This window comes from Lethenteron reissneri, chromosome 2, assembly GCF_015708825.2.
Source record: "Lethenteron reissneri isolate LAM-NWPU_2019-01 chromosome 2, ASM1570882v1, whole genome shotgun sequence".
Lineage (NCBI taxonomy): Eukaryota > Metazoa > Chordata > Hyperoartia > Petromyzontiformes > Petromyzontidae > Lethenteron > Lethenteron reissneri.
In genome coordinates this window covers 376096-398684 of record NC_083780.1, presented here as the reverse complement: position 1 = coordinate 398684, position 22589 = coordinate 376096, and the positions used below count along the sequence as shown (strand labels likewise).

The window sequence follows — 22589 nt, the reverse complement described above, 5'->3', positions numbered from 1 at the left end:
GCTATAAGTTTTACCCACCAAGCAACATAGCAGGAGGCTGTTTCTTCCTGACCTGCTTTTTTGCTTTTACCTTCTACATGGCAGGGGCTCGGTCCCATTAGCAGCAGTTGCACTTTAATAACTGGCACCCCCCCCCCCCCCCCTCTCAGCCAGTCTACATAACAAAGGCTCCGTCCTTTGTTATGTAGACTAGCCGTAGTTTCAGCCGCACCAACCTTACCATAATAATAAAAAGGGGGCCTACCTTGGCTCCTCCCACCCTCAACCAGTATATATACAAGGACTGTTTTCTTGGAATTTCTCTTACTTGATACAGCTATCGTGCTGTGACGGTTACACCTGAAGACGGAAGCTTGTGTTGCCTCCGAAACGTGATTTTTATTAAATTTTTATTTTACTTTTATTAATTACATTTTTTTACCTACGTGACTATATCGAAAAAACCCAAGAATATGAATCCTTGCAGTCACGAAAGCTTCAAATCTGGAATCTGCTCATTGTTGTACATCTGTGTACAACAAAGACAAAAATCCCTCTTATAACCTGAACAGACTGTTGGGCCAAGTCCTCATGGCGAGCATCCATGAAGGCCAGCACAGCACACTGTGGAGTGGGTGGCCAGTACCACACCCAACCGCTTTTGTCTCCCCAGTGGCGATGTTAACACATCACACCAGGTACTGATTTGAGGTTGAATCGACCTAGGGTAGGCCCAGGACTGGTTCAGATAATCGTCACTGGTGTGGGCCTTGCGCGGAAATCAAACTCGGGTCACCGGATTCAGCGCGCTAACCGCGACACCGACTCTCCCGCATGTACATAGGCAGTGAGTCACTCAAAGACATATTATAACCTTCACAGGTACAAGTGTAGTGGGTTCTTTTCCAATAGGCGCACACCAAAACTTGGAGGCAACACATTTATTTACTAACACAACCTATACTGCTCAACGTTCCAAGATTAATTATGTGCATTACGGGTTAACTACGTAAGGTGGTGGCCACCATTCCTCACCATTTAACCACTTGAATGGAATCTCTATATGGTTGAACGAGAACAGCCAACACGCTGTCGGGTCGTCGTGTGCGGAGACTGAAGAGCGAGGATCGAAGAAGGCGCTTCATTCCCGGGTCGAACAGCCACGTTCCCTCTAGGGACTCGGCTTATAACAGCAAGATCCTTCGTTGAGGTTCTAGATGCACACCACGTGGCCCCTTCACTCCCCACTGGGGGTCCCCATGCCCCCTCATCTGGTCACGTGCTCTCGCGGGTTCACTCAGACTATCATGACCTGACCTGACCTCTGAGACATCCGGATCCTGCCCCCTAGTGGGCCCCTTTACGCATTACATCACTAGCCTTAGAACGGCCTATTTATGTTGCTACACAAGGAGTAACTACACTATGGTCAGGACAGCTAATAGGCTGCCTGACTAACAACACCGAGGAGGTGAAGATGGTGACGAAGACTCCAGCAGCACGACGGGTTCCACTCCAAACAGCCCTGAACTTTGCTCTAGGTCCCCCTTTTATCCACCCAGCGTGACCTCACTCCGCCTTTGGCTACACCCCCTTCTAGAACCTACCAGAAGGTTCCTGGGCTTTACATCATGTGCCCCCTCTATCACCTTTGCCCCACATCCCTTTCTTCGGCTTATCACATGACCTGTTGGCAGACAGGGCTGCTACAACAGCAGATCCCTTTCTCTGCCAGCAACCAGCGCTACGCACCATACTGACCCATTCCATGTCACTACACAACAACAACCGCCATTCGCCACTAAGTGGCGGTGAAGTCACCACGATGCTTGTGCCAGGCTATGTGCACCTTGAGGCCACGTGAAGTGTCGAACGCCCGCTGGCAGGAGGTCACGGGGCAGACCCAGGTGCCACGGGTCGACTGACTGAGACGACTGGCTGATGCACCACCTGTGCCCCCTACTGTGCCAACTTGCTGTGCTTTAGCCACCCGGCGCTCCGCTCGTTGTTGTGAGCATTGCTCCTCCGCGATCCGTTGTTGTTGGAGGGCGACTGCCTCTAACTGCCCAGTAGCGTCCCTCACGAGCCTCCTCCACTGAGGCCGATCTTGATATCGCTGGTACCAGTCATTGGCAAGTCCACTCAGCTCCACATCCTCCTGTAACACATCACTCCATCTCTTCTCTAGACCGTGCCGCGCCCGTTTAGCCCCCTCTATCCGGCCGAACAAAAGCTCTTTAGGCATGTGGTGGCTGGGCATGCGGGCTACATGACCCAGCCAACGCAGCCTTGCCTGCCGGAGGAGCTCACCGATGGGACTTTGCACAGATCTTTCAAGGATTTGGGAGCTCACACAATCCAGCCTGGTTAAACCCAGGATGGATCGTAGGCAGGCCAGCCCAAATGTTTCTAACCGGCGAAGATGTTCCATTAGGGGGGTCCACGTTTTGCAAGCGTAGAGAAGGGAGGGAAGGACCGTGGCCGAGAAGACCTGAAGCTTTGTGCGGAGTGACAGACCAGGTGGCTTCCACACAGCGTTACGCAACTGATGAAAATATATTGCCGCTTGACTGATTCGGAGTGAGACCTCTGCTGTTAAACCGGAGCCGGTCATGAGCACACTGCCCAGGTATGGGAACCTCTCCGCTCTTTCCACAACTGCTCCATCACCGATTGGGTGTTGTGGGGGTGGAGTGTCCGATGGTACAAAATACCCAGGTAGGTGCTTAGTTTTGGTGGGGCTGATGGTAAGGCCCCACCTCTTAGTGGTACGCTCCAGTTTCAGCAGCAGCGTGTCCAACTCCTCCTCTGAATGAGCAGCAATTACCAAATCATCGGCATACATAACGTGGTTGACCAATAGGGAGCCATCCCTTGACCGCACCCGGGCATCGATCAGCCTCCCATTATATCTGTACCAAATGGAAATTCCTCCGGTACAGCTATTGAAGGCTTCACGAACTACGTGGGCAAAATAATGTGGGAGCCAGAGGACATCTCTGTCGCACCCCAAGGTGTACAGGGAATGGCTCTGACTCCCAGCCACGTAGTTTTACCTGGGCCCGCTCACCATCATGAAGGTCCTTAATGATCGTGAGCAGAGGGTCAGGGACTCTGAAAGCACGAAGAACAACCCAGAGCCCAGGCCTACTGATGGTATCATAGGCCTTGACCAGATCAATAAAGCAGAGATGTAGGTCTTGTTGGAATTCCCTACACCTCTGCTGTAGCAGACAGACAGAAAATATGGCATCTGTGCAGGACCGCCCTTTCCTGAAACCGCATTGGGGCTCAGCAAGCCTCTCCTCAGCGTGTCTAGCAAGGCGATGTTGAATAATCCTTGCCAGGACCTTTCCTGGCACACTGAGGAGTGAGATGCCCCTGTAGTTGTTACAGTCTGTGCGGTCCCCCTTCTTAAAGAGGGGAACCACCAGGGCATCCTTTCCAATCCTGCGGAACCCGTCCAGTGGTCCGGACTGTTGTTATGATGTCATGTAGGGCAGTCTGTGCACAAACGCCACCCTCCCTCAGCATTTCGCTTGGGAGATCATCTCTGCCCGGTGCCTTTCCTGGTCTCAGACTCTGGATCGCCTTCAGTACTTCCTCAACAGATGGCACTTCAGCCAGCCACCTCAGGGGGTAACTACTTCTTCCAATATTTGAGGCACCGCATCCTCAGCAGGGTCATCCCCACTTTGTCGCACGTTGTTTTCCTGGCTGAGGGATTTCCCCTCCCCCAGGACCTCACAGAAATGCTCAGCAAATCTGCAAACCTGTTCCTGGGGGCCGGAGATTGGATCACGGTTTTTTCCCCTAATGGTGGTAATAGGTGTGGCGCTGCAGGTTGCTTTTTTGATGGAGTTAAATAGGGAGTTGTGATCGCAGGCCACTGAGGCAGACTCCATCTCCTCAGCAACGCGCGACCACCACCCATCCTTGCAGCGCCTCATGGCTCTCCGAACTTCCGAGCGAAGGCTGCGATAAGCCGCCTCATTCTCTGACGTGGCATGCTATAGACGATTACCTTCTACAAACAAAATGAGGGTACCCCTATGGGTTCATTGGCTATCACTGGTGATAAGGGTATCACCAGTGATAGCCAATGTTTTCATGGACAAGTTTGAATCACACGCCATCCAGACATCCACCCTTCGTCCTTCCCTGTGGAAGAGATATGTGGATGATACTTTTGTCATTTGGCCATATGGCCTCCCAGCATTGAACCATTTCCTAGACCACATCAATTCTAGACACCCATCCATTAAATTCACCATGGAAGTGGAGAAAGATGGCAAGCTGCCATTCTTGGATGTTCTGTTTGAGAGGAGGCCTGATGGTTCTTTGGGACATTCTGTTTACAGGAAGGTCACCCTCACAGATTCCTACTTAAAGCCTGATTCCCACCACCACCCATCTCAAAAGAATTATCTCATCAAAACTCTATACCATAGGGCCCATTGCATCTCTGACCAACACCACCTGGCCAGTGAATTAAAACATGTACATCTGGCCCTCAAGATGAACGGATACTCAGACCGTACTATCTGCCAAGAAACAACCACCTGATACTCCGATCGAAATCATCACGCTACCATACATAGCAGGCGTTACCAAAAAGATTTCCAAAATTCTAAACAAACAAGATCCAGGTCCAGTTCAATACAATACAGTACACAAAATCCGTGATCTGATCCCATCCGTAAAGGATGTCATTCCGGACGTACAGTACCCCGGTGTTTACAAATTGAGTTGTACCTGCGGTGACTGCTATATTGGGGAGACGAAACGACATATTTCGGACCGAATTCGCGAGCACAAATCAGATTTGAAACACGGCAGAACGAATTCTTCGGCCGTTGCTGATCATTGTTACAACGCTGTAGGTGATCATGACATTGTTTTCTCCGATACCAAGGTACACTGCAAGCCGTCTGGATACCACCAAAGATTTGTCCATGAGGCCATACAGATATACAAACATAGACATAACTTCAACTGAGAAGATGGATTCAAATTGAGCAATTATTGGAAACCTCAACCGCTATTCTCCCCCGCTCTGCGTCCCCCATCCGTGGCTCTGTTGTGTAGTACCACCTTCACCTTCCTGGCTCCACCCACACCCCAACTCCCCCCACCCCATCCTGCTCCTGTCCTCCTTTGCTGCTCCCCCTCTTTCTTTTCTTCTTTTTTTTATATAAAAGTCTCCGTGCGCTCGCGCTTGCGGGGGATTTGGCTCTCGGACGGTGGGGTTTAAGACCGAAATAATTTGCCAGCCGGCACGCCCTGAGCCCCGTGGTGGGAATAGGCTATTCCGTTTTCCCATCCGTAAATTTTAAAGTAGTTTAATTAACACATTAGTGCTGTTTCTATTATTAATTATTTACTTATTGCACGACATCGACCGTACCAAGTGACGCCAATTGCGTGGGGGAGGCGGACCCTGCCAAGTGATGCGCGTTCGCTCGAGCTCACGGGGGACATTTTCTTTTACACGTTTTACAGCCAACACATACACACATCATGCTGCGGATATTTATTCACAGTGTCATGTCCTCTTCGCCGCCCCCCCCCCCCCCCCCCCAACACGATGCGTCCAGTTAATACTACAGACTGCTTACATAGCATTATTCTTGCACGGGCAGGGGATGCTGGGGAGGGGGGGTAGCGGCCCAGCCCCTAGCCTGGCAACGTGCCAACTCTGCCAGGACGGGGGCTACACATGGCACAAGGCCTCAACACGCCTATGGTAAGTACAAATTTCCTTGCTTTTTACACTAACAGCTGAAGTCCATTGTTTACTATTGTTAAACACATTAGTTGACAAACATTACAATAATGTTTGTGTGCAGATAAAAACTCAGCTTCATTGTTCAACATTATGAAACAAGTTCACAAATGTTACAATAATTATGTTTTGTCAAGATAACAACTCAGGTTCATTTTTTACCATTATGAAGCAAGTTGACATGTTACAATAATTATGTTTGTGTACACAAAACTCTTTTTGGATTTTTGGGTTGCTCAATTTCCCCTTTTTTTTGCTGCGCTTTTATAACGCTGCCACGGTCTACTGCCAGTCTGTGATTTCTGCTTATTTCTTAAATGCATTTCTATTGTTTCCATCGCTCACGTCACGCTATTTACTCATACGTAGTACTGCGATACTGATAGCTGTGCCATCATCGGGGATTGCTGTGCCCGTCGATGTGTGTGTGTGAGTCCATGTGTGTGTCTTTGAGACCATATGTGTGTGCGTGTAGAGCCATGCGTGTCTTTAACTCCATGTGGGTGTCTTTTTCGAATGGACAACGTCAAAGTGTTTATGTGTGTGTGTTAGTCCATGTGTGTGTGTCAGTCGATCTGTGTGCGTGTACGTCGATGTGTATGTCAGTCCATATGTGTGTGTGTTAGTCCACATGTGTGTGTAAGTCTATACATGTGTGTCACTCGATGTGTGTGTGTAAGTCAATGCGTCTGTGTGTGAGTCCATATGTGTGTTAATCCATGTCTGTGTATCTAAAGTAGATATCTGTGTGTCACAGTCCATATGTGTATGTGTGTGTGTAGGGATATGTGTGTCAGTCTATGTATGTGTAAGTTCATGTGTGTGTGTCTTAGTCCACGTTTACGTTAATGTGTGTTTTAGTCCACGTATTGCTGTGTGCGAGTTGGTGTGTGTGTACGTCCATATATGTGTGTGCAACTCCATGTGTGTATATCTCAAGTGGATGTCTGTGTGACAGTCCACATGTGTATGTGTGTGTACGGCAATGTATGTGTCACTCTATGTATGTGTGTGTGTCGCTGTATGTGTGTACGTCGATATGTGTGTGTAACTCCATGTTTGCGTATCTCAAGTGCATGTCTATGTGTGTGTGAGTCCATATGTGTGTGTGTCTGTAAGTCGATGTGTTTGTGTGTGTCAGTCCATATGTGTGTGTGTCTCAGTCCATGTGCGTGTGTGTTAGTCGCTGTGTGTGCATGCCTCCATGTTAGTCAGTGTAACTCCATTTCTTTGCGTGTCTGTAGGTCCATGTGTGCATCTTAGTTCGTGTGTGTGCTTTATTGACCTGCTCAAGGCCTATGATACCACCAGTAGGCCTGGCCTCTGGGTTGCTCTTCGTGTTTTCCAAGTCCCGAACCCACTCATCACCATCCTTAAGGACCTTCATGATGGTGAGCGGCACGCATCTTAACTACGTGGCCGTGAGTCAGAGCCATTCCCTTTACACCTTGGGGTGCAACAGGGATGTCCTCTGGCTCCCACATTGGACCACGTAGTTCGTCGAGCCTTCAATGCCTGTACCGGAAGAATTCCCATCTGCTACAGATACAATGGGAGGCTGATCGATGCCCGGGTGTGGTCAAGGGATGGCTCCCTATTGCTCAACCACGTTATGTATGCCGATTATCTGCTAATGGCTGCTCACTCGGAGGAGGAGTTCGAGGTGCTGCTGCTGAACCTGGAGCTTGCCACCAACAGGTGGGGCCTTACCATCAGCCTATTTTGTACCATCGGACACTCCACCCCCACAACTCCCAATTGATGATGGGGCAGTTGTGGAGACAGTGGAGAGTTTCCCTGGGCAGTGTGCTAATGACCGGCTCCGGTTTAACAGCAGAGGTCTCACTCCGAATCAGTCGAGCTGCAGTATCTTTTCATTGGCTGCGTAACGCTGTGTGGAAGCTACCTGGTCTATCACTCCGTACGAAGCTTCAGGTCTTCTCGGCCACGGTCATTCCCTCTCTTCTCTACGCTTGCGAAACTTGGACCCCCCTAATGGAACATCTTCGCCGGTTAGAAACATTTAGGCTGGCCTGCCTACGATCCATCCTGGGTTTAACCAGGCTGCATTGTGTGAGGAGCTCACAAATCCTTGAAAGATGTGGACAAAGCCCCATCGGTGACCTCTGGCAGGCAAGCCTGCGTTGCCTGAGTCATGTAGCCCGCATGGCCAGCCACCGCATGCCTAAACAGCTTTTGTTCCGCTGGATCGAGGGGGCTAAACGGGCGTGGCACGGGCTGGAGAAGACATGGAGTGATGTGCTACAGGAAGACTTGGAGCTGAGTCCACTTGCGGATGACTGGTACCAGCCGTGTCAAGATCGGCCACTGTGGAGGAGGCTCCTGAAGGACGCTACTGGCTAGTTGGAGGCAGTCACCCTCCAACAACAACGGAGGGCGGAGGAGCGACGCTCACAACAACGAGCGGAGCGCCGGGTGGCTAAAGCACAGAAAGTTGCCACAGTAGGGGCCGCAGGTGGTGCATCAGCCAGTCGTCTCAGTCAGTCGACCTGTGCCATCTGGGTTTCCCCCGTCACCTCTTGTTTAGCGGGCGTTCGACACTTCACGTGGCCTCAAGGTGCACATAGCCTGGCACAAGCGTTGTTGTGACGTCACCGCCACTTAGTGGCGAATGGCGGTTGTTGTTGTTCAGTCTATGTATGTATGTGTGAGTCCATTTGTGCGTGTAACTCTATGTGTGTGTATCAATGGATTTGCGTGTGTAACTACGTGTCTGCCTTTTTCGCCCGGGCAACGCCAGGTACTAACCGCTAGTACCCTATATAACAATGTCTCATCACAAATAACTCTCGCTACAGTTATTTTGCTGTGCCCTTTTTTTACACCTGATGAAGGAAGCTTGTGTTGCCTCCGAAACGTCGTGATTTAATTTAGTTTTCATTTATTTTATTTTATTGATTGTTTTACCTACGTGACTTTACCGAAAAAACCAAAGAGTAGAGTGGGGCTGTCGCTTTTTCTCAACCATCCTGAACACCTCCTCTGTCAGCCAGGGTCTCTGGGGAGGTCTGGACTGCGTACCCAAAGCAGCCATTGCAGCTGCATGAGTCAAAGTCCTAAACCTCGCCCATTTACCCTCGACATCAGGAGGAGTGGGGGACGATGCCAACACCAGCCGCAAACGATGATTCAATTCTCGCTTGCAACTTTCATCAGCTGAGACCAGGCCACCTTAGGTTGGAATTGGGTCCTGGGTGTACACCCACTACCGGAGTGGTAGAATAGCAGGCGCATCTTACAGATGACTAGTCAATGGTCAGAGGGCAGATCAGCTCCACAGTAGGTCCTGGTGTCAAGGACATGGGCTCGCATCGGCTGGTCCATCACTATGTAGTCCAGCAGATGTTCTTGCTTGGACCCGGCATGCATCCATGATGTTGTGTGGATGTGCCAATGCCGGAACAGTATGTTGGTAATTACAAGCCCATGGGCTGCACAAAAATCTAGCAGCCTCCTACCGTTGTTATTGAGCTGATCTGGCCCATGCCTTCCAATCACTCCAGATAAGGTGCCAGCATCATGACCAACTCAGGCATTGAAGTCACCCAACAAGATTACTCTATCCCAAGGGGACACTTTAGCCAGCACCTGTGACAGGAGGTCCTAGAAGGCTTCTGACTCATTGGCCTTGCCTGCATCCCTCCACGGATGTTTGTCTTCGGTGGGGGCATAAGTTACCACGACCACCACTCCTCTCCTCCGGTTGATGGGAAGGCGAGCCTAAAGTAGCCTGGGGCTTACAGCTTCCCACACCTCACTGCCACGCTCCCACGCCCCCTTCATTTTTTTGTTCAGAAGAAGAGCCACACCCTGTTATTTAGCAGTCTCCTGCCCCGAGTAGAGGACTGTCCACCCCTCATGGTGGCAGGAGCCAGAGCCGGTCCACCAGACCTCCTGAATACCACAGAGATCCATGCGGTACCGGTACAGCTCCCGACAGAGGAGTGGCAGCCTCTCCTCCGCAGAGAGCAATTCAAACATTCCACGTGGCCATCCGTAGTGGTTTTTCGTTGTTTCTGGAGGAGCCCCGAGGGTAAAGATTCAATCTCCTGGCTCCTTCAAATGGGGTTTGGCCAGGAGACGTCAAAGACGCCTGTCCCCCCGGGGCCTCCGGCACAAGCTTATTAGTTAGATATTTCAGTCGTGGTTTAGTGGTAATTTATTTAAGGTGGAGGGGTTACCAGCCCCTCGCACCCGTCCAGAGCCCCCATTTAGCCGCTGTGGTGGTCACAGACACCCTGAGGGGAAAGGCCAATTTGAATTGGCCCTCCCCCCACGGCACTGTCCACGACAACGTTGCCCGTCCGGCACCACGAGGAGGTAGGTCACTACACATACACACTCGCACCCACGAGTATGCACTTACCCGTTCCATCCCCCTGTGCCATTCCCCTGTGCCACCCCCCCCCCCCCCCCAGTTGACGTACATGGGCTGCTCCCGTGGAGACGGTGCGAGTGCGGGGGCAGAGTCGCTTGGCAGGGAGGGGAAGGAGCTGGGCGGCAGTGACGAGGACACACGACAAGGACAAGGAGGATGCGACGATGCATACGTCACGGAGGACAACACTTGCTTCCCACGTGGAGCCTGGGCCCGGCTCGCAACCTGCGCCTCATCCTATATGAGCGTGGTGCCCACCTTCCACTACATGTGAGAGTCGCACCCCTGTGTCCCCCCGTGTACTCCCGTGTCCCCCCGTGTACTCCCGTGTCCCCCCGTGTACTCCCGTGTCCCCCTGTATCCCCCTGTGTACCCCCGTGTCCCCCCGTGTCCCTCCGTGTCCCCCCGTGTACCCCCGTGTCCCCTCATATCCCCACGTGTCCCCCCCATGTACTCCTGTGTGGCCCCGTGTCTCCGTGTATACCCATGTTCCCTGATCCACCTGTGTGTTCTTATGTATTACCGTGTATCCTCTCATATTGTCTTGTCTCTGTGTGTCCCTCTGTGTCACCCTGTGTTTCTCTAAATAACCCCCATGCTGCTCTGTGCCACTCTGTGTGTCCCCGTGCGTCTCTGCATGTCTCTCTCTTGTGTCCCCACATCCCCCCTGCGGACAGGCTGGGTACATTCAAGGCAGACCCACTCCCCGTGCAGCGCGCTGAAAACAAGAAGTCCCGCCCCGTGAAGTCAAGACAGGAAATGCGAGCCATGCCCCAGCAGGTCCCGGCCTCCCTCCCACGCTGACCCTTGGCCTCTGCCCCTCTTCATTTCTGTAGCTAGGATATGTTAACTACCTCACCTGGTATGCAGGGTTCGATCCTGACCCTGATGCCTGTATATTTGGAGTTCGCATGTTCTCCCTGTGGTCGTGTGGATTTTTCTCCGGGTTCACTGGTTTTCACCTCCACATTTAGAAACATGCCTTTAGAGTATTTGGCTGCTATAAATCTCCAAATGATAAGCCACTTCGTTGAGCTATCATTTGTGGGCAGGTTGCTGCTGCGTTTGGGGAGCAGTTGTGCCGTGGTTAGCGCACTGCACTTCCAGTCCTGGACCTCCTCTGGGTCAACTGAGCCTTAAATGAAGACCTGGTGTGGTGTGTAAACATCAGCATTTGGGGAGATAAAGACGGCCAGGCGTGGTGCTGGTCACACCATCCCCTTGTTCTCTGTTGCGGTCTTCATAGGTGCTGCTCGTTAAAAGCACTTGCCGCAACACCATATATAGGCTACACAGGGGACATTTGTTTTTTTGTGTGTGCAGCTCAAAAGGTTTGAATCCAGCAGCGAAAAGGCAACAATCAAGGAAGTGGAGAGGATTCAAAGCATTCTGAAAGAAAATATAAAAATGAACGGTGAGTTAATTAGCTTTGTAATAAATTATCAATCACTCAATTTATACATCGCTCAAATTGCCAATCTCTCAATTGGGAAGAGCCTCATAGCAACATCTCCCCCTCGTGACAGACTCATGCCCATGTAGCAGGGCTGCTCTGCTGTGTACACATTGTGGCGTACAGGGGCAGCTGCCACTGGGGGTCCCCTCGGGTAGACTGCAGGGGCTGTGATCTGTCGATGTGTTCCGGCTGGGGCCATTCAATACGTGGATGTGTATGAGCTGTTGGGAATGCATGCCCATATATATAATGGCTCCATTTAGCGTTGATTCGATTAGTGTTCACTTGTCCAGGAGCAATGACACATTTTGAGGAGCGCTGAGCGAGCATCGCCTGTATTCATGTCGCTAATGAGAGTGAATGCCTCGATTGCCCCCTCCTTTTACAACGGGCATCACATGATTCACTGTTCGTGGCCACATAGAGAAACTGGAATGGCCGACGCCGCGCCACTCCCGTGGCCCCGGTGAGTGAACGGCCACTCTGCGCTCATGGGCTGGAGGCGCCGTAAGTGCCGGCGTAGGCACCGCGTCGCTCGTGTAGTGGCACGGAGACCATATCAATGTAATATTATTATTGTGATACGATTAATGTCCACAGCGAGCCGTTTTGTCTTCATACACGCGAGCACCCTGAGAACACCCATGGTGTGCGAGTGGGGCAACACTCAATCCACGTACAGATGGAAACAACCCACTTGCTGTGCTGCCATGTGTCATGAATGCGCGATCCACCAACCCTAGCCACGGTCGCAGGCCACATGCAGCGACGCCCAGCAGTTACCGAGTGAACTTGTTGCTCGTGACCTTTGTGAGGGTCGTATGATATTAATCCCCCTCTTCACGGCTGTCTTTGTTTCACTTCCACACATGTACACATGCATACACACACCCACGCATGCGCACGTAAACAAACACGCACACACGCTTACCCACATGCACACAGGTGGGAAGCCGCTGGGTTTCTTTGAGTTTGTCATCAACTCCACCTCCTTCAGCTGCACGCTGGAGAACATCTTCCACACGGCCTTCCTTGAGCGGGTGAGCCACGCCATGGGGGGGAAACCACGGGGGGTGGGGAGGGTGGCACGGGGTGGACACCACGGGGGTGACAACATGGGGGGGATGCCATGGTGGGGGTAACAAGGAGATATGGAGACAGGGAGACATGGGGACACGTGACATTGAGACATGGAGACACGGGGACATAGGGATATGAGGACGGGGAGACCGTGAGATGGATGATCTGTCCCCACGTTGCTGCGTCTGTGTCTGCAGGATGGCAAGGTCCGGATTAGTCAGAACAAGGCCTGCGTTCTTCTGATAGGTAAGTCTGGATAGGTGAGTCCGATACACGTGCCTGTGTATGGGCCTCCCCAAGATCAACTCGGCACTGGGGAGACAAAGGCATTCATGCGTGGCGCTGGCCAGACCACCCCTTCATTTACCGTGGTGGCCTTAATAAGTTGCTCTCTAACAGTACTTTCCCCAACAGCCTGTGTAGACTGCACAGGGTATCTTTGTACGTTTATATATGTTTTTGTGTCTTCGCAAGTTGCACAATGGGGAGCACAGGTGGTACATCTGCCAGATATCCATAAAATTCTTATTTAAAATCCAAGAAACCTAAAACGTCAATCTAATTGCATTTTAACTATCCCAAGAAGAAAAATTGGAATAGGTGACAAAGCCATTGCAGAACCAACGTTTTGGAACAACTTTGTTTCCTATTTTAATTTCGTAAATCTTAAAACAATATTTTGCAGAAGATTAGTGTTGGATACAGCCACATTTGCCAATGTTATTTGTAAATTGTATTTGTAACAATGTATCAATATTTCAATTTGAATGTACAATTTTATTGAGGGATTGTGTGTTGTCTTTGTGTGTGTCTGGGACTTTTTCTGTTCTGCTTTTCCCAAGCTTGGGAATTGAAGTACTAATGCAATATGAACTTATATACTTTTTTGGTGAAGGGGCACCACAGTGGTGTGATGTTATCTTCCTCGCATGGTATACAGGTCAGGGATTTGATCCCAACCCTGACGCCTGCTGTATATTTCGAGTTTGCGCATTCTCCCCGTGGTCGTGTAGATTTTTTCTCCGGGTCCTCCAGATTATTAATATAATTATGCTCATGTATATTTCCACATGATAAGCCACTTTATTAAGCTATAATTTGTGACTAGGTCGCTTCAGAAAAATAAGCTAATAGCTCAGTGGGCTTTACCTGGTAAGGTAACAATAGTTTAGTTTTATTTATATATATATTTTGAAGTGATTTGATTACCTTTCCTATACTTTGCACTCCTATTGTATTTTTGTATGGTTATAACGTTATGACCTGCCCCTACTGGACACCTGTGAAAAAGAGCTTTATTGCTCATCGGATTCCTCTAGTATGAACAAATATTCTGATTCTGATCTCAGTCAACCCATAACACCTGGGTTTGTCCTGCGACCTGCCAGCGAGCATAAAACTTCACGTAATGGCCTTAAAGTGCACCTCGACTGGCACAGGTGCCGTAATTATATTATGGTCACTTCGTGACGGATGCTTTTGTTTTATAAGTGGGTCTGTGCTTGTTTGTGTGTGTCTGTGCTGGCCTTAATAGGTGCTCGCTAACAGCGTATCGATGGTGTTTGATGTTTTTTTAGAGTTAACTGAGGAAAATAAGGGAGGGAGCAAGACAATTGAAGAGAGGAAGAAAACCGACCAGGAAATCATGACCTTCAATATAAAAATCTGGAAGGCAACTCGCGCACACACACACGTGTGGGCATGTACGTGAGTGCGTGCATGTATGGAGCGGTACTGTAGTGATTAGGACGCTGTGCTACGAACCCAGCGACCCGAGTTTGATTCCCGCTCACGCCCAACAGCAGTGACGATTATCTCAACCGATCCTGGGCCTCCCCTATGTCGACTCAGCCTCAAATGAGTACCTCATGTGGTGTATAAAATCTTTGCCACTGAGGAGACAAAGGCAGCCGGGCGTGGTGCTGGCCCCCCACCTTCTCGTGTGCCATGCCGGCCTTCATAGGTGCTCGCTAACAGCACTTGGCCCAACAGTCTAAGGATATATGTGGCATGTGTATTCCATGTGCGTGTATGAGTTTTGGATCTCTGTGTGTTAAGTTGATTGTGCGTAATGCTGTGTGGAAGCTACCTGGTCTGTCACTCCACACGTAGTTTCAGGTCTTCTCAGCCACAGTCGGAGAGCATGACTTGCGAAATGTGGACCCCGCTAATGGAACATATTCGCCGTTAACATTTAGGCTGGCCTGGCTATGATCCATCCTGGGTTTAACCAGGTTGGATTGTGCGAGATCACAAATCCTTGAAAGTCCCATCGGTGAGCTTCTCCGGCAGGCAAGGCTGCAATGGCTGGGTCATGTAGCCCTCATGCCCAGCCATTGTATGTCTAAACAGCTTTTGTTTGGCTGGATAGAAGGGGCTAAATAGGCATGGCATGGGATAGAGAAGAGATGGAGTGATGTGTTACAGGAGGATGTAGAGTTGAGTGGACTTGCCGATGACTGGTACCAGCGGGGTCAAGATCGGTCTCTGTGGAGGAGGCTCGTGAAGAACGCTACTGGGCAATTGGAGTCAGTTGCCCTCCAGCAATAACGGAGGGCAGAGGAGCAACGCTCACAACGAGCGGAACTCCTGGTGGCCAAAACAGAAAATTGGCGGAGTAGGGGGCAACAGTGGTGCATCGGCCAGTCATCTCAGTCAGTCGACCCATGGCACCTGGGTCTGTCCCGTGACCTGCCAGCGGGTGTTCGATTCTTCATGTGGCCTTAATGTGTACATAGCCTGGCACAAGTGCCGTGGTGATGTCACCGCCACTTAATGGCGAATGGCGGTTGTTGTTACTGATTGTGTACGCGCGTGTGTGTGTATGTGTGCATGCAGGAACTAATCGATCTGTTTCAGATCAAGTCATCCATGATCTCACCATTGCCCGACGACGCCAGCCACTAACCCTGCGGTGCGGCACACAGACTTGCATGTGGCCTGGCACGGGGGTCAGCATAGCTGTCAAGGGGGTCCTTGCGGTAGTTGTGTTGTTATTTTGCTTGTGCGTGTTTGTTGGTTTGTTCGTGTTGTCTTGGTTGCATATCTAGAATATGTCTACTCTTGAATATCTGAACCAGTCCTGTGCCTCCTCTAAGTCGATTGAGCCTTAATTGAGTAAATAATATTCCTCGGGAGACAAAGTTGGCCAAGAGTGGTGTTGGCCACACACCCCTTCGTGAGCCGTATTTGCCTAAAATGGGTGTTAGCAACAACATTTGCCCCAACAGTCTGTGTGGGCTATGTGCGAGACCTTTGTGTTTGTTATGTTATGTGTTATTCATAATGTGTGTTATAAAATAAATTGTGCTTTTGGTAGGAGGAATAGCCAGAGATGTCACTCTTTTTCCCTCAGCCTGCGTGGTAGCACTGATTCTCGGATACACTTCGCGTGACCCAGCCAGGTGGGCTACTGGTGGGTCCGCTGACTGGAGGCTTCTCTCTTCTTGGCATCTTCACGATGCATCTTCATTCTTGGCACAGGCAGCCCCGAACCTCGTGAGGAGGCTGCTTATATGGGCCTCGGTGTGCCCGGGCCCCGCTCCGGTCACGCCTCCCTTCGAGAACCCTCTCGAAGCCTTCCTGCTGTCCACGTGCCCCCCAAGGTGCCCCCGACCCCCACCGGGATCCGGTCACGTGTCCAGCCGGGGTCACAGAGAGTGCCACGGCCTCACACCACCCCCATGACCTCCCGAGTCCAGAACCAGCCCTGACGTCATCCCTGCCTCCAGCCGGGATGACGTCATGTGTGTGTGTAGACCCGCGTGGTAGTGACGCCCCCCCGCATGGTGACGTCACGCGTGTGCGTGTGTTTACATAGTAGTGACGCTACTGGTCACTACAGTAGTATCTACTGACTAGTAATTACTAACTCTATAGCAGTATCTACTGACTCGTAATATCTCCTGACTGCATTAGTAGCTCCTGACTATACAGTAGTATCTACCAACTCTATAGTGGTATCTACCGACGACAGTATCTCCTGACCTACAGTAGTATCTACTGACGATAGTATCTATAGATTGTACAGTAGTATCTACTGACTCTACAGTAGTGTCTGTTAACTATAGTATATACGGATTGTACAGTAGGATCTACCGACTCCAGTATCTAGTGACTCTACAGTAGTAACTACTGACTACATTATCTCCTGACTCTACAGTAGTATCTATGTACTCTAAAGTAGTATCTACCGACTCTACAGTAGCATCTAATGACTATAGTAGTATCTACTGACTATAGTAGTAACTACTAACTCTATAGTAGTATCTGCTGACTATCGCAGTATCTGCTGACTAGCACTATCTACTGATTCTATACCAGGGGTGGGCAAACTTTTTCACTTGTGGGCCACAATGGGTTCTAAAACTTGACAGAGGGGCCGGGCCAGGAACAGATGGATGGAGTGTTTATGTGAACTAATATAATGACATGTAAAAATCATTACATGAAAGGATTTGCCCTTTAACAGGTAGCAAAGCATTTATTTGCAAGGCAATTTAACAAATTGCACGAACATGAACAATACAAAAACATGTAACGTGACTGATCAAACATCATGAAAACATCTGAGGCCTGCGCCCAAACCAATTACCTCACTTGAACTTCTTTATTATTTACATTAACAGGTTAGAGCAGCCATGCAGGCTGTGTGATGGAGATTTGGCTCCAACCTCGCTGCAGCAACACAATCAGTTTCAGTGGGAACAGTGTTGTTGATCTCCCATTTTTGCCAGTGCATCCAAGTCTGGAGTTATTTTGGTTGTGTCAATTCTCAGGATAGATCTGAGGTGCTGATCCATTAACTTTGATCTGTGATGGGCTTTGTTGGCGTTCATGACGCTGAATGTCTGCTCACACACATAAGTCGAGCCAAACAAAGTCAGTATCTTCTGTGCAGTCCTCCGGAGGTTTGGAAACGTGGCTCTGTTAAGTGAAGCATAAAAGTAATTCAGTTTAACAGAGTTGAACTTCTCCTTTAGGACGGAGTCAGACTGAAGATCTATCAGTTCCAACTGCATCTCCTGTGGTGCTGTTTCAGGGTCTTGTGACAGGGGACAGGACACCAGCTGAAGTGACTGTTCAATGTTTTCGAAATCAGAGAACCTATGGCAGAATTCTCCGTGCAGGTCCTCAAGTGATTTGCTGTATGTTTTAGCGTTTCGCGGTGCCTCTTCCTGCATGGCAAGTGTGGGGAAATGAGCGAAAGATTTGTTCGCAATTTGTCCGGAGAACAAAGTGAGCTTGGATTTGAAGGCTTTCACATGTTTGTACATGTTGTGAACAAACTGATCTTTCCCCTGCAGTTTCACATTCAGCTCATTCATGTGTGAAAATATGTCCACAGCAAACGCAAAGTCACTAAGCCAGTTCTTGTCTCTTAGCCCATGTCTGCGCTAGATACTACTGTACAATCTGTATATACTACTATAGAGTTAGTAGATACTACTGTAGAGTCAGTAGATGCTACTGTAGGTCAGGAGATACTGTAGTCAGTAGATACTGCTATAGAGCCGGTAGATACTACTGTAGAGTCAGGAGCTACTACTGCAATCAGTAGATATTAGGAAGTCAGTAGATATGGGTAGGCCCATGTCAAGGACATGGGCCTACATTCACTGTTCCATCACTATATAGTCCAGCAAATGTTGCTTGGCTCTGGTGTTGTGTGGATGTACCAATGTTCGAACAGCATGTTGGTGATTACAAGCCCATGGGCTGCACATAAGTCTAGCAGCCTCCTACCATTACTATTGAGCTGTCCATGCCTTCTACTCATTCCAGCCCAGGTGCGTGTCATGACCATAGTCACCTAATAGAACGACTATCCCAAAGGGCCAATTTAGCTAGCACCTGGGACAAGAGGTTATAGAAGGTGACTCGGTTTTGTCTGCGCCCCTCCATTGATAGTATAGTCATCTTTGATAATGGTGTAAGCCACCATCACCATTCCTGACCACCTGTCAATGGGGAGGTGACCGCACAACAGCCTGGTACTTGCAACTTCCCACACCTCGCCTTCCCATACCCCCTTAATGTTTTGTTTGGCAGTGTCCTTCCCCCGAGTGGAGGACTGAAGGAAAGAGAACATCATTCTCCATGTCGTCGAGGCCCAAACACACCTGGCAAGTCACCAGCTGCTGCATCAATCGCCTGGCTGGTGTGTCATCAAGCTGCTGCTTGAGAGACTGTGATGACTTCACATTCACCATAAAAGAAAATTCCTTACACCCCTGCCGTGTCACTGTCGACGCTAGCACGAGAGACCGCCTGCTACAGACTGAAATCCTTTGTTGCATTGTTTGCCTTAAACTTTGTGCACTGGTTAATTCACCTAAATTCTGAATTAAGCTGTCTACTTCCTTTTTTGTTTTATGTAAGAGTATCAAGTATGATTTGGACTGACTAGTGCTCTGGTGAGTTTTAATAATGAAGAGATTTGTTTGTATTATCATGTGTTTCAAAACCATCTATTACATGTGGTTCACGCCAGGGAGGCAGATACTTTTTAGAGGCAACACGTTGGTTTAACAATAAAGCCCTGAACACGAAGGGGTATATCTGCCCCATCACCAGCTACCCTAGGGAGGTATTTCCTCTGGGCTAGCTAACCCTCGCTCACACGGAGTGGCTATCTCGTACAGGCTCGGGTCCGAGTCTTGTAGTCGGGCAGGTCTTCTCCAGCCAGCCGGACCCGTTCAGGGCTCCGGCTTATATTGCCCGTGGCGGGGCTTACTCCGCCCCTAGTGACACCTCCCTTCTCGAGCCTTCGAGAGGGTCCTGGTCCTGTGGTCCCCCAGCCCTCTCTTTGGGGCCCCCGGACCGGGTACCTCTGGTCACCAGGCCTCCGGGTTCACATGGAATGCCATGGCCCCCTGTGTACCCCTGCACCATCCCTGGCACTATCACCCCCTAATCTCCAGAGGCTGACACGTAGAGTGCAGTGCCATCCATCCTTGATCGGCAATCTCAGCCGGCCCCCGCTAGGGTCGGTACTGCATTCCCACTGCAGTGCTGTAGATGGTGTGAGCGGCTTGTGTCATGCCTCACTCAGGCCGGCTTCACACAACATGCAGTGACATCCCCGATGCCACTACATCACCCCCCCCCAGCACTCAGCCATCCCAGCTGATACTCGTGAACATAAGCTGACCCGTAATAGCAACATAACGACAACGCGTGCCTCAACAAGAACAAGAACAAAAACGGTCCCGACGATAAATACCCCAGCCCACCTATACAAATGTACACTATATACATCACGACCGGAAAAGGGCAGGAACATGGAGCAACAACACGGGATAGGACAAGAAAGCACGCCAAACTCATGACCCCGCACCCCAACAATCCCACCACCCACACCGTGTATCACCCTGTGAAAATTCAATAGAGGCAACAATAATGGCCTGATGAGTCAGACCTCAATACTCTTAGGTTATTTCGGTAAAGTCACGTAGGTAAAAAAGGAAAATTACTGTATCGTGTGAAGAAAGCTATTCAAGACACGTGTTTTTATATAGGGTGCTGGGCAGGGAGGAGCCAATGAGTCGGGGGGGGGGGGGGGGAGAGAACCATCTCGGTGCTTGTACACTGCATGTACGGTGCTTGTACACTGCATGTACGGTGCTTGTACACTGCAAGTACGGTGCTTGTACACTGCAAGTATGGTGCTTGTACACTGCAAGTACGGTGCTTGTACACTGCAAGTACGGTGCTTGTACACTGCATGTACGGTGTTTGTACACTGCATGTATGGTGCCTGGACACTGAATGGCGAATGGGAATGAAACACTTGTAAATAAGACTTTTTTCCTTAGTAATGGTGGTGTATAAGGCTGGATATGACTGTAAAATTATAAGAATCAATATGGATATGATTATGAGAGTATATCCATATTGATCCAGGACGACGACCCGGGACTTGATGACCGATGATGTCGTCTTCACTTCGGATTTCAACAGCCCCGCTCTGCGTTCACACCCCGCTTATATCCGCTCCGGCGTGGCTGGCTCAGCCCAGGCCACGCCTCCCTTCCCAGGCCACGCCTCCCTTCCCCCACCTCACGGGAAGGTCTGGGTCCCTCCACCACGTGACCCCCCAGGCACCCCCTTGGGGCCCCCAGCCCTCGTACGGGCCGACACAGTAGTGACGTCTTATGTCACTACACAAGCACCGTACTTGCAGTGTACAAGCACTGAGATGGTTATCTCTCCCCCCCTGACTCATTGGCTCCGTCCTGCCCAGCACCCTATATAAAAAACACGTGTCTTGAATAGCTTTCTTCACACGCTACAGTAATTTTATTGGAGCAGTTACACCTGATGACGGAGAAACACAGGGTGACACCTGATGTGTTGCTTCCGAAACGTGATAAAATTTATTTATTTTCATTTATTATTATTTTATTGTTATTTTACCTACGTGACTTTACCGAAAGAACCTAAGAGTATGAATCCTTGCAGTCACGAAAGCTTCAAATCGAGACCTCAATAAATGGTGTGGGGGTGGCGCATGTGACGGGGTCATGTGAACCGGAGTTTTGGACCGAGTCCTCGTGGTCGGTCCCCCGGGGGAGAACCCGGGTGTTCTGGAGTGGTCAAGTCTGCCCCGGGAGCCACCGGCTGGGCGGAGGAGCTCCCGGAGCCGGAGGAGCAGCAGACGGTGGCACCTGGACGGGCGTCAATCGCGCGGCATCTGAGGATGAATCGACAGGCCTCTGCTGAGGATCCGCCTCGGCAGGCACACTCCTCAACTCGCCGGCATTTTGGAGGTGAGATGGAATCGTGCAGAGCGACGAAGAGCTTGAGGCGTGATGGGTGGACAAACCAGCACCGGCGGCCCCACCGAATTTGTACACATTGCGAACGGACAATGCAAACGATCTCGACCGGCCCTCTCCAAGGTTTGAATCATTTTGGCGAAGTACCCACGGGGTCTTGAGGGTAATGGAGCCATGTCCTGTCACCCAGAACCCACTCATGGCGTGAAACACGCCGATTCCACAGGCGCTCATTAGCCAATTGGCGCGAATTAGAATGCACCCTAGAAGCTTCGCGTGCTTCAGACAGCCTCTGAATGTTGAAGCGTGCCGCCTTCGAAATCTTGGATTTAGTGAGCGGAGGCGCTATGCGCAGCTGAACGTCAACAATCAAGCTGGGACTCGCTGACCTGGTCACTCAGCATTGAGGTGAGCATTTTGTGCAGGCGCTCAACCATACCATCCGTTTGGCGATGGTATGGGGACGTGCGAATTTTCTTCATGACCAATAGTTCACACACGTCCCGCAGTAATTTGGAGAAGTTCTTACCCTGGTCAGTCAATAAATGCTCAAGAGCACCCTTATCCATAACGTAACCATCCATGAAGGCGTCAGTGATAGCAGCCGCCGACTGGTTTGGGAGCGACCAGGCCATAGGCCAGCGCGAAAAATATTCCACCCCCACCAGTAAATATTTATTACCCCGGGGGGTAACAGGAAAGGGACCCAGAATGTCCAGTGCGACCAGTTAATTGATGCGTGAGATGTGAATCGACTGCAAGGGCGGACAACGGCCTGGCCGGCTGGTTCCGCCGCGCGCACTGTACACAACCCTTCAATAGGTCAGCCAGTTCAAGGACGACGTATTCTTATCACTCGATTAGCCGCGATGCCTTCACGGCCAGCTGATGGTTCATGCACTTTTATAATTAGTCTTCTTATGATTGGCTCGGGTTGATTCCATTGTGTGGGGACGTTTGATTGTCCCCTTGATAAATTCTTGTGGGAGCAGACGCCGGGCGCGTCGTGGGTTTGTGAGTGTGGGGGATGGTGTATCATACGAACGGCTTCGGAAAAGTTCCCTCTCGCTCTGGCGTGGCTGCAGTGAGCCGCCGGCTTTCTCTCTCCGC

General features: G+C 50.3%; 1 protein-coding gene across 1 annotated transcript in view; it reads left to right on the top strand.

Annotated features, from left to right (window-relative positions):
- Positions 1-16026, top strand: part of LOC133339159 (non-structural maintenance of chromosomes element 4 homolog A-like) — a 28356-nt gene extending 12330 nt beyond the window's left edge. Inside the window, exons 5-11 of the mRNA XM_061547334.1 lie at positions 10204-10433; positions 10841-10943; positions 11487-11577; positions 12565-12659; positions 12897-12945; positions 14277-14371; positions 15538-16026. Coding sequence (XP_061403318.1) covers positions 10204-10433; positions 10841-10943; positions 11487-11577; positions 12565-12659; positions 12897-12945; positions 14277-14371; positions 15538-15606 — 732 coding nt within the window. The 3' untranslated portion in view covers positions 15607-16026. The remainder of the gene's footprint in view (positions 1-10203; positions 10434-10840; positions 10944-11486; positions 11578-12564; positions 12660-12896; positions 12946-14276; positions 14372-15537) is intronic.
- Positions 16027-22589: the final 6563 nt, after the last annotated feature.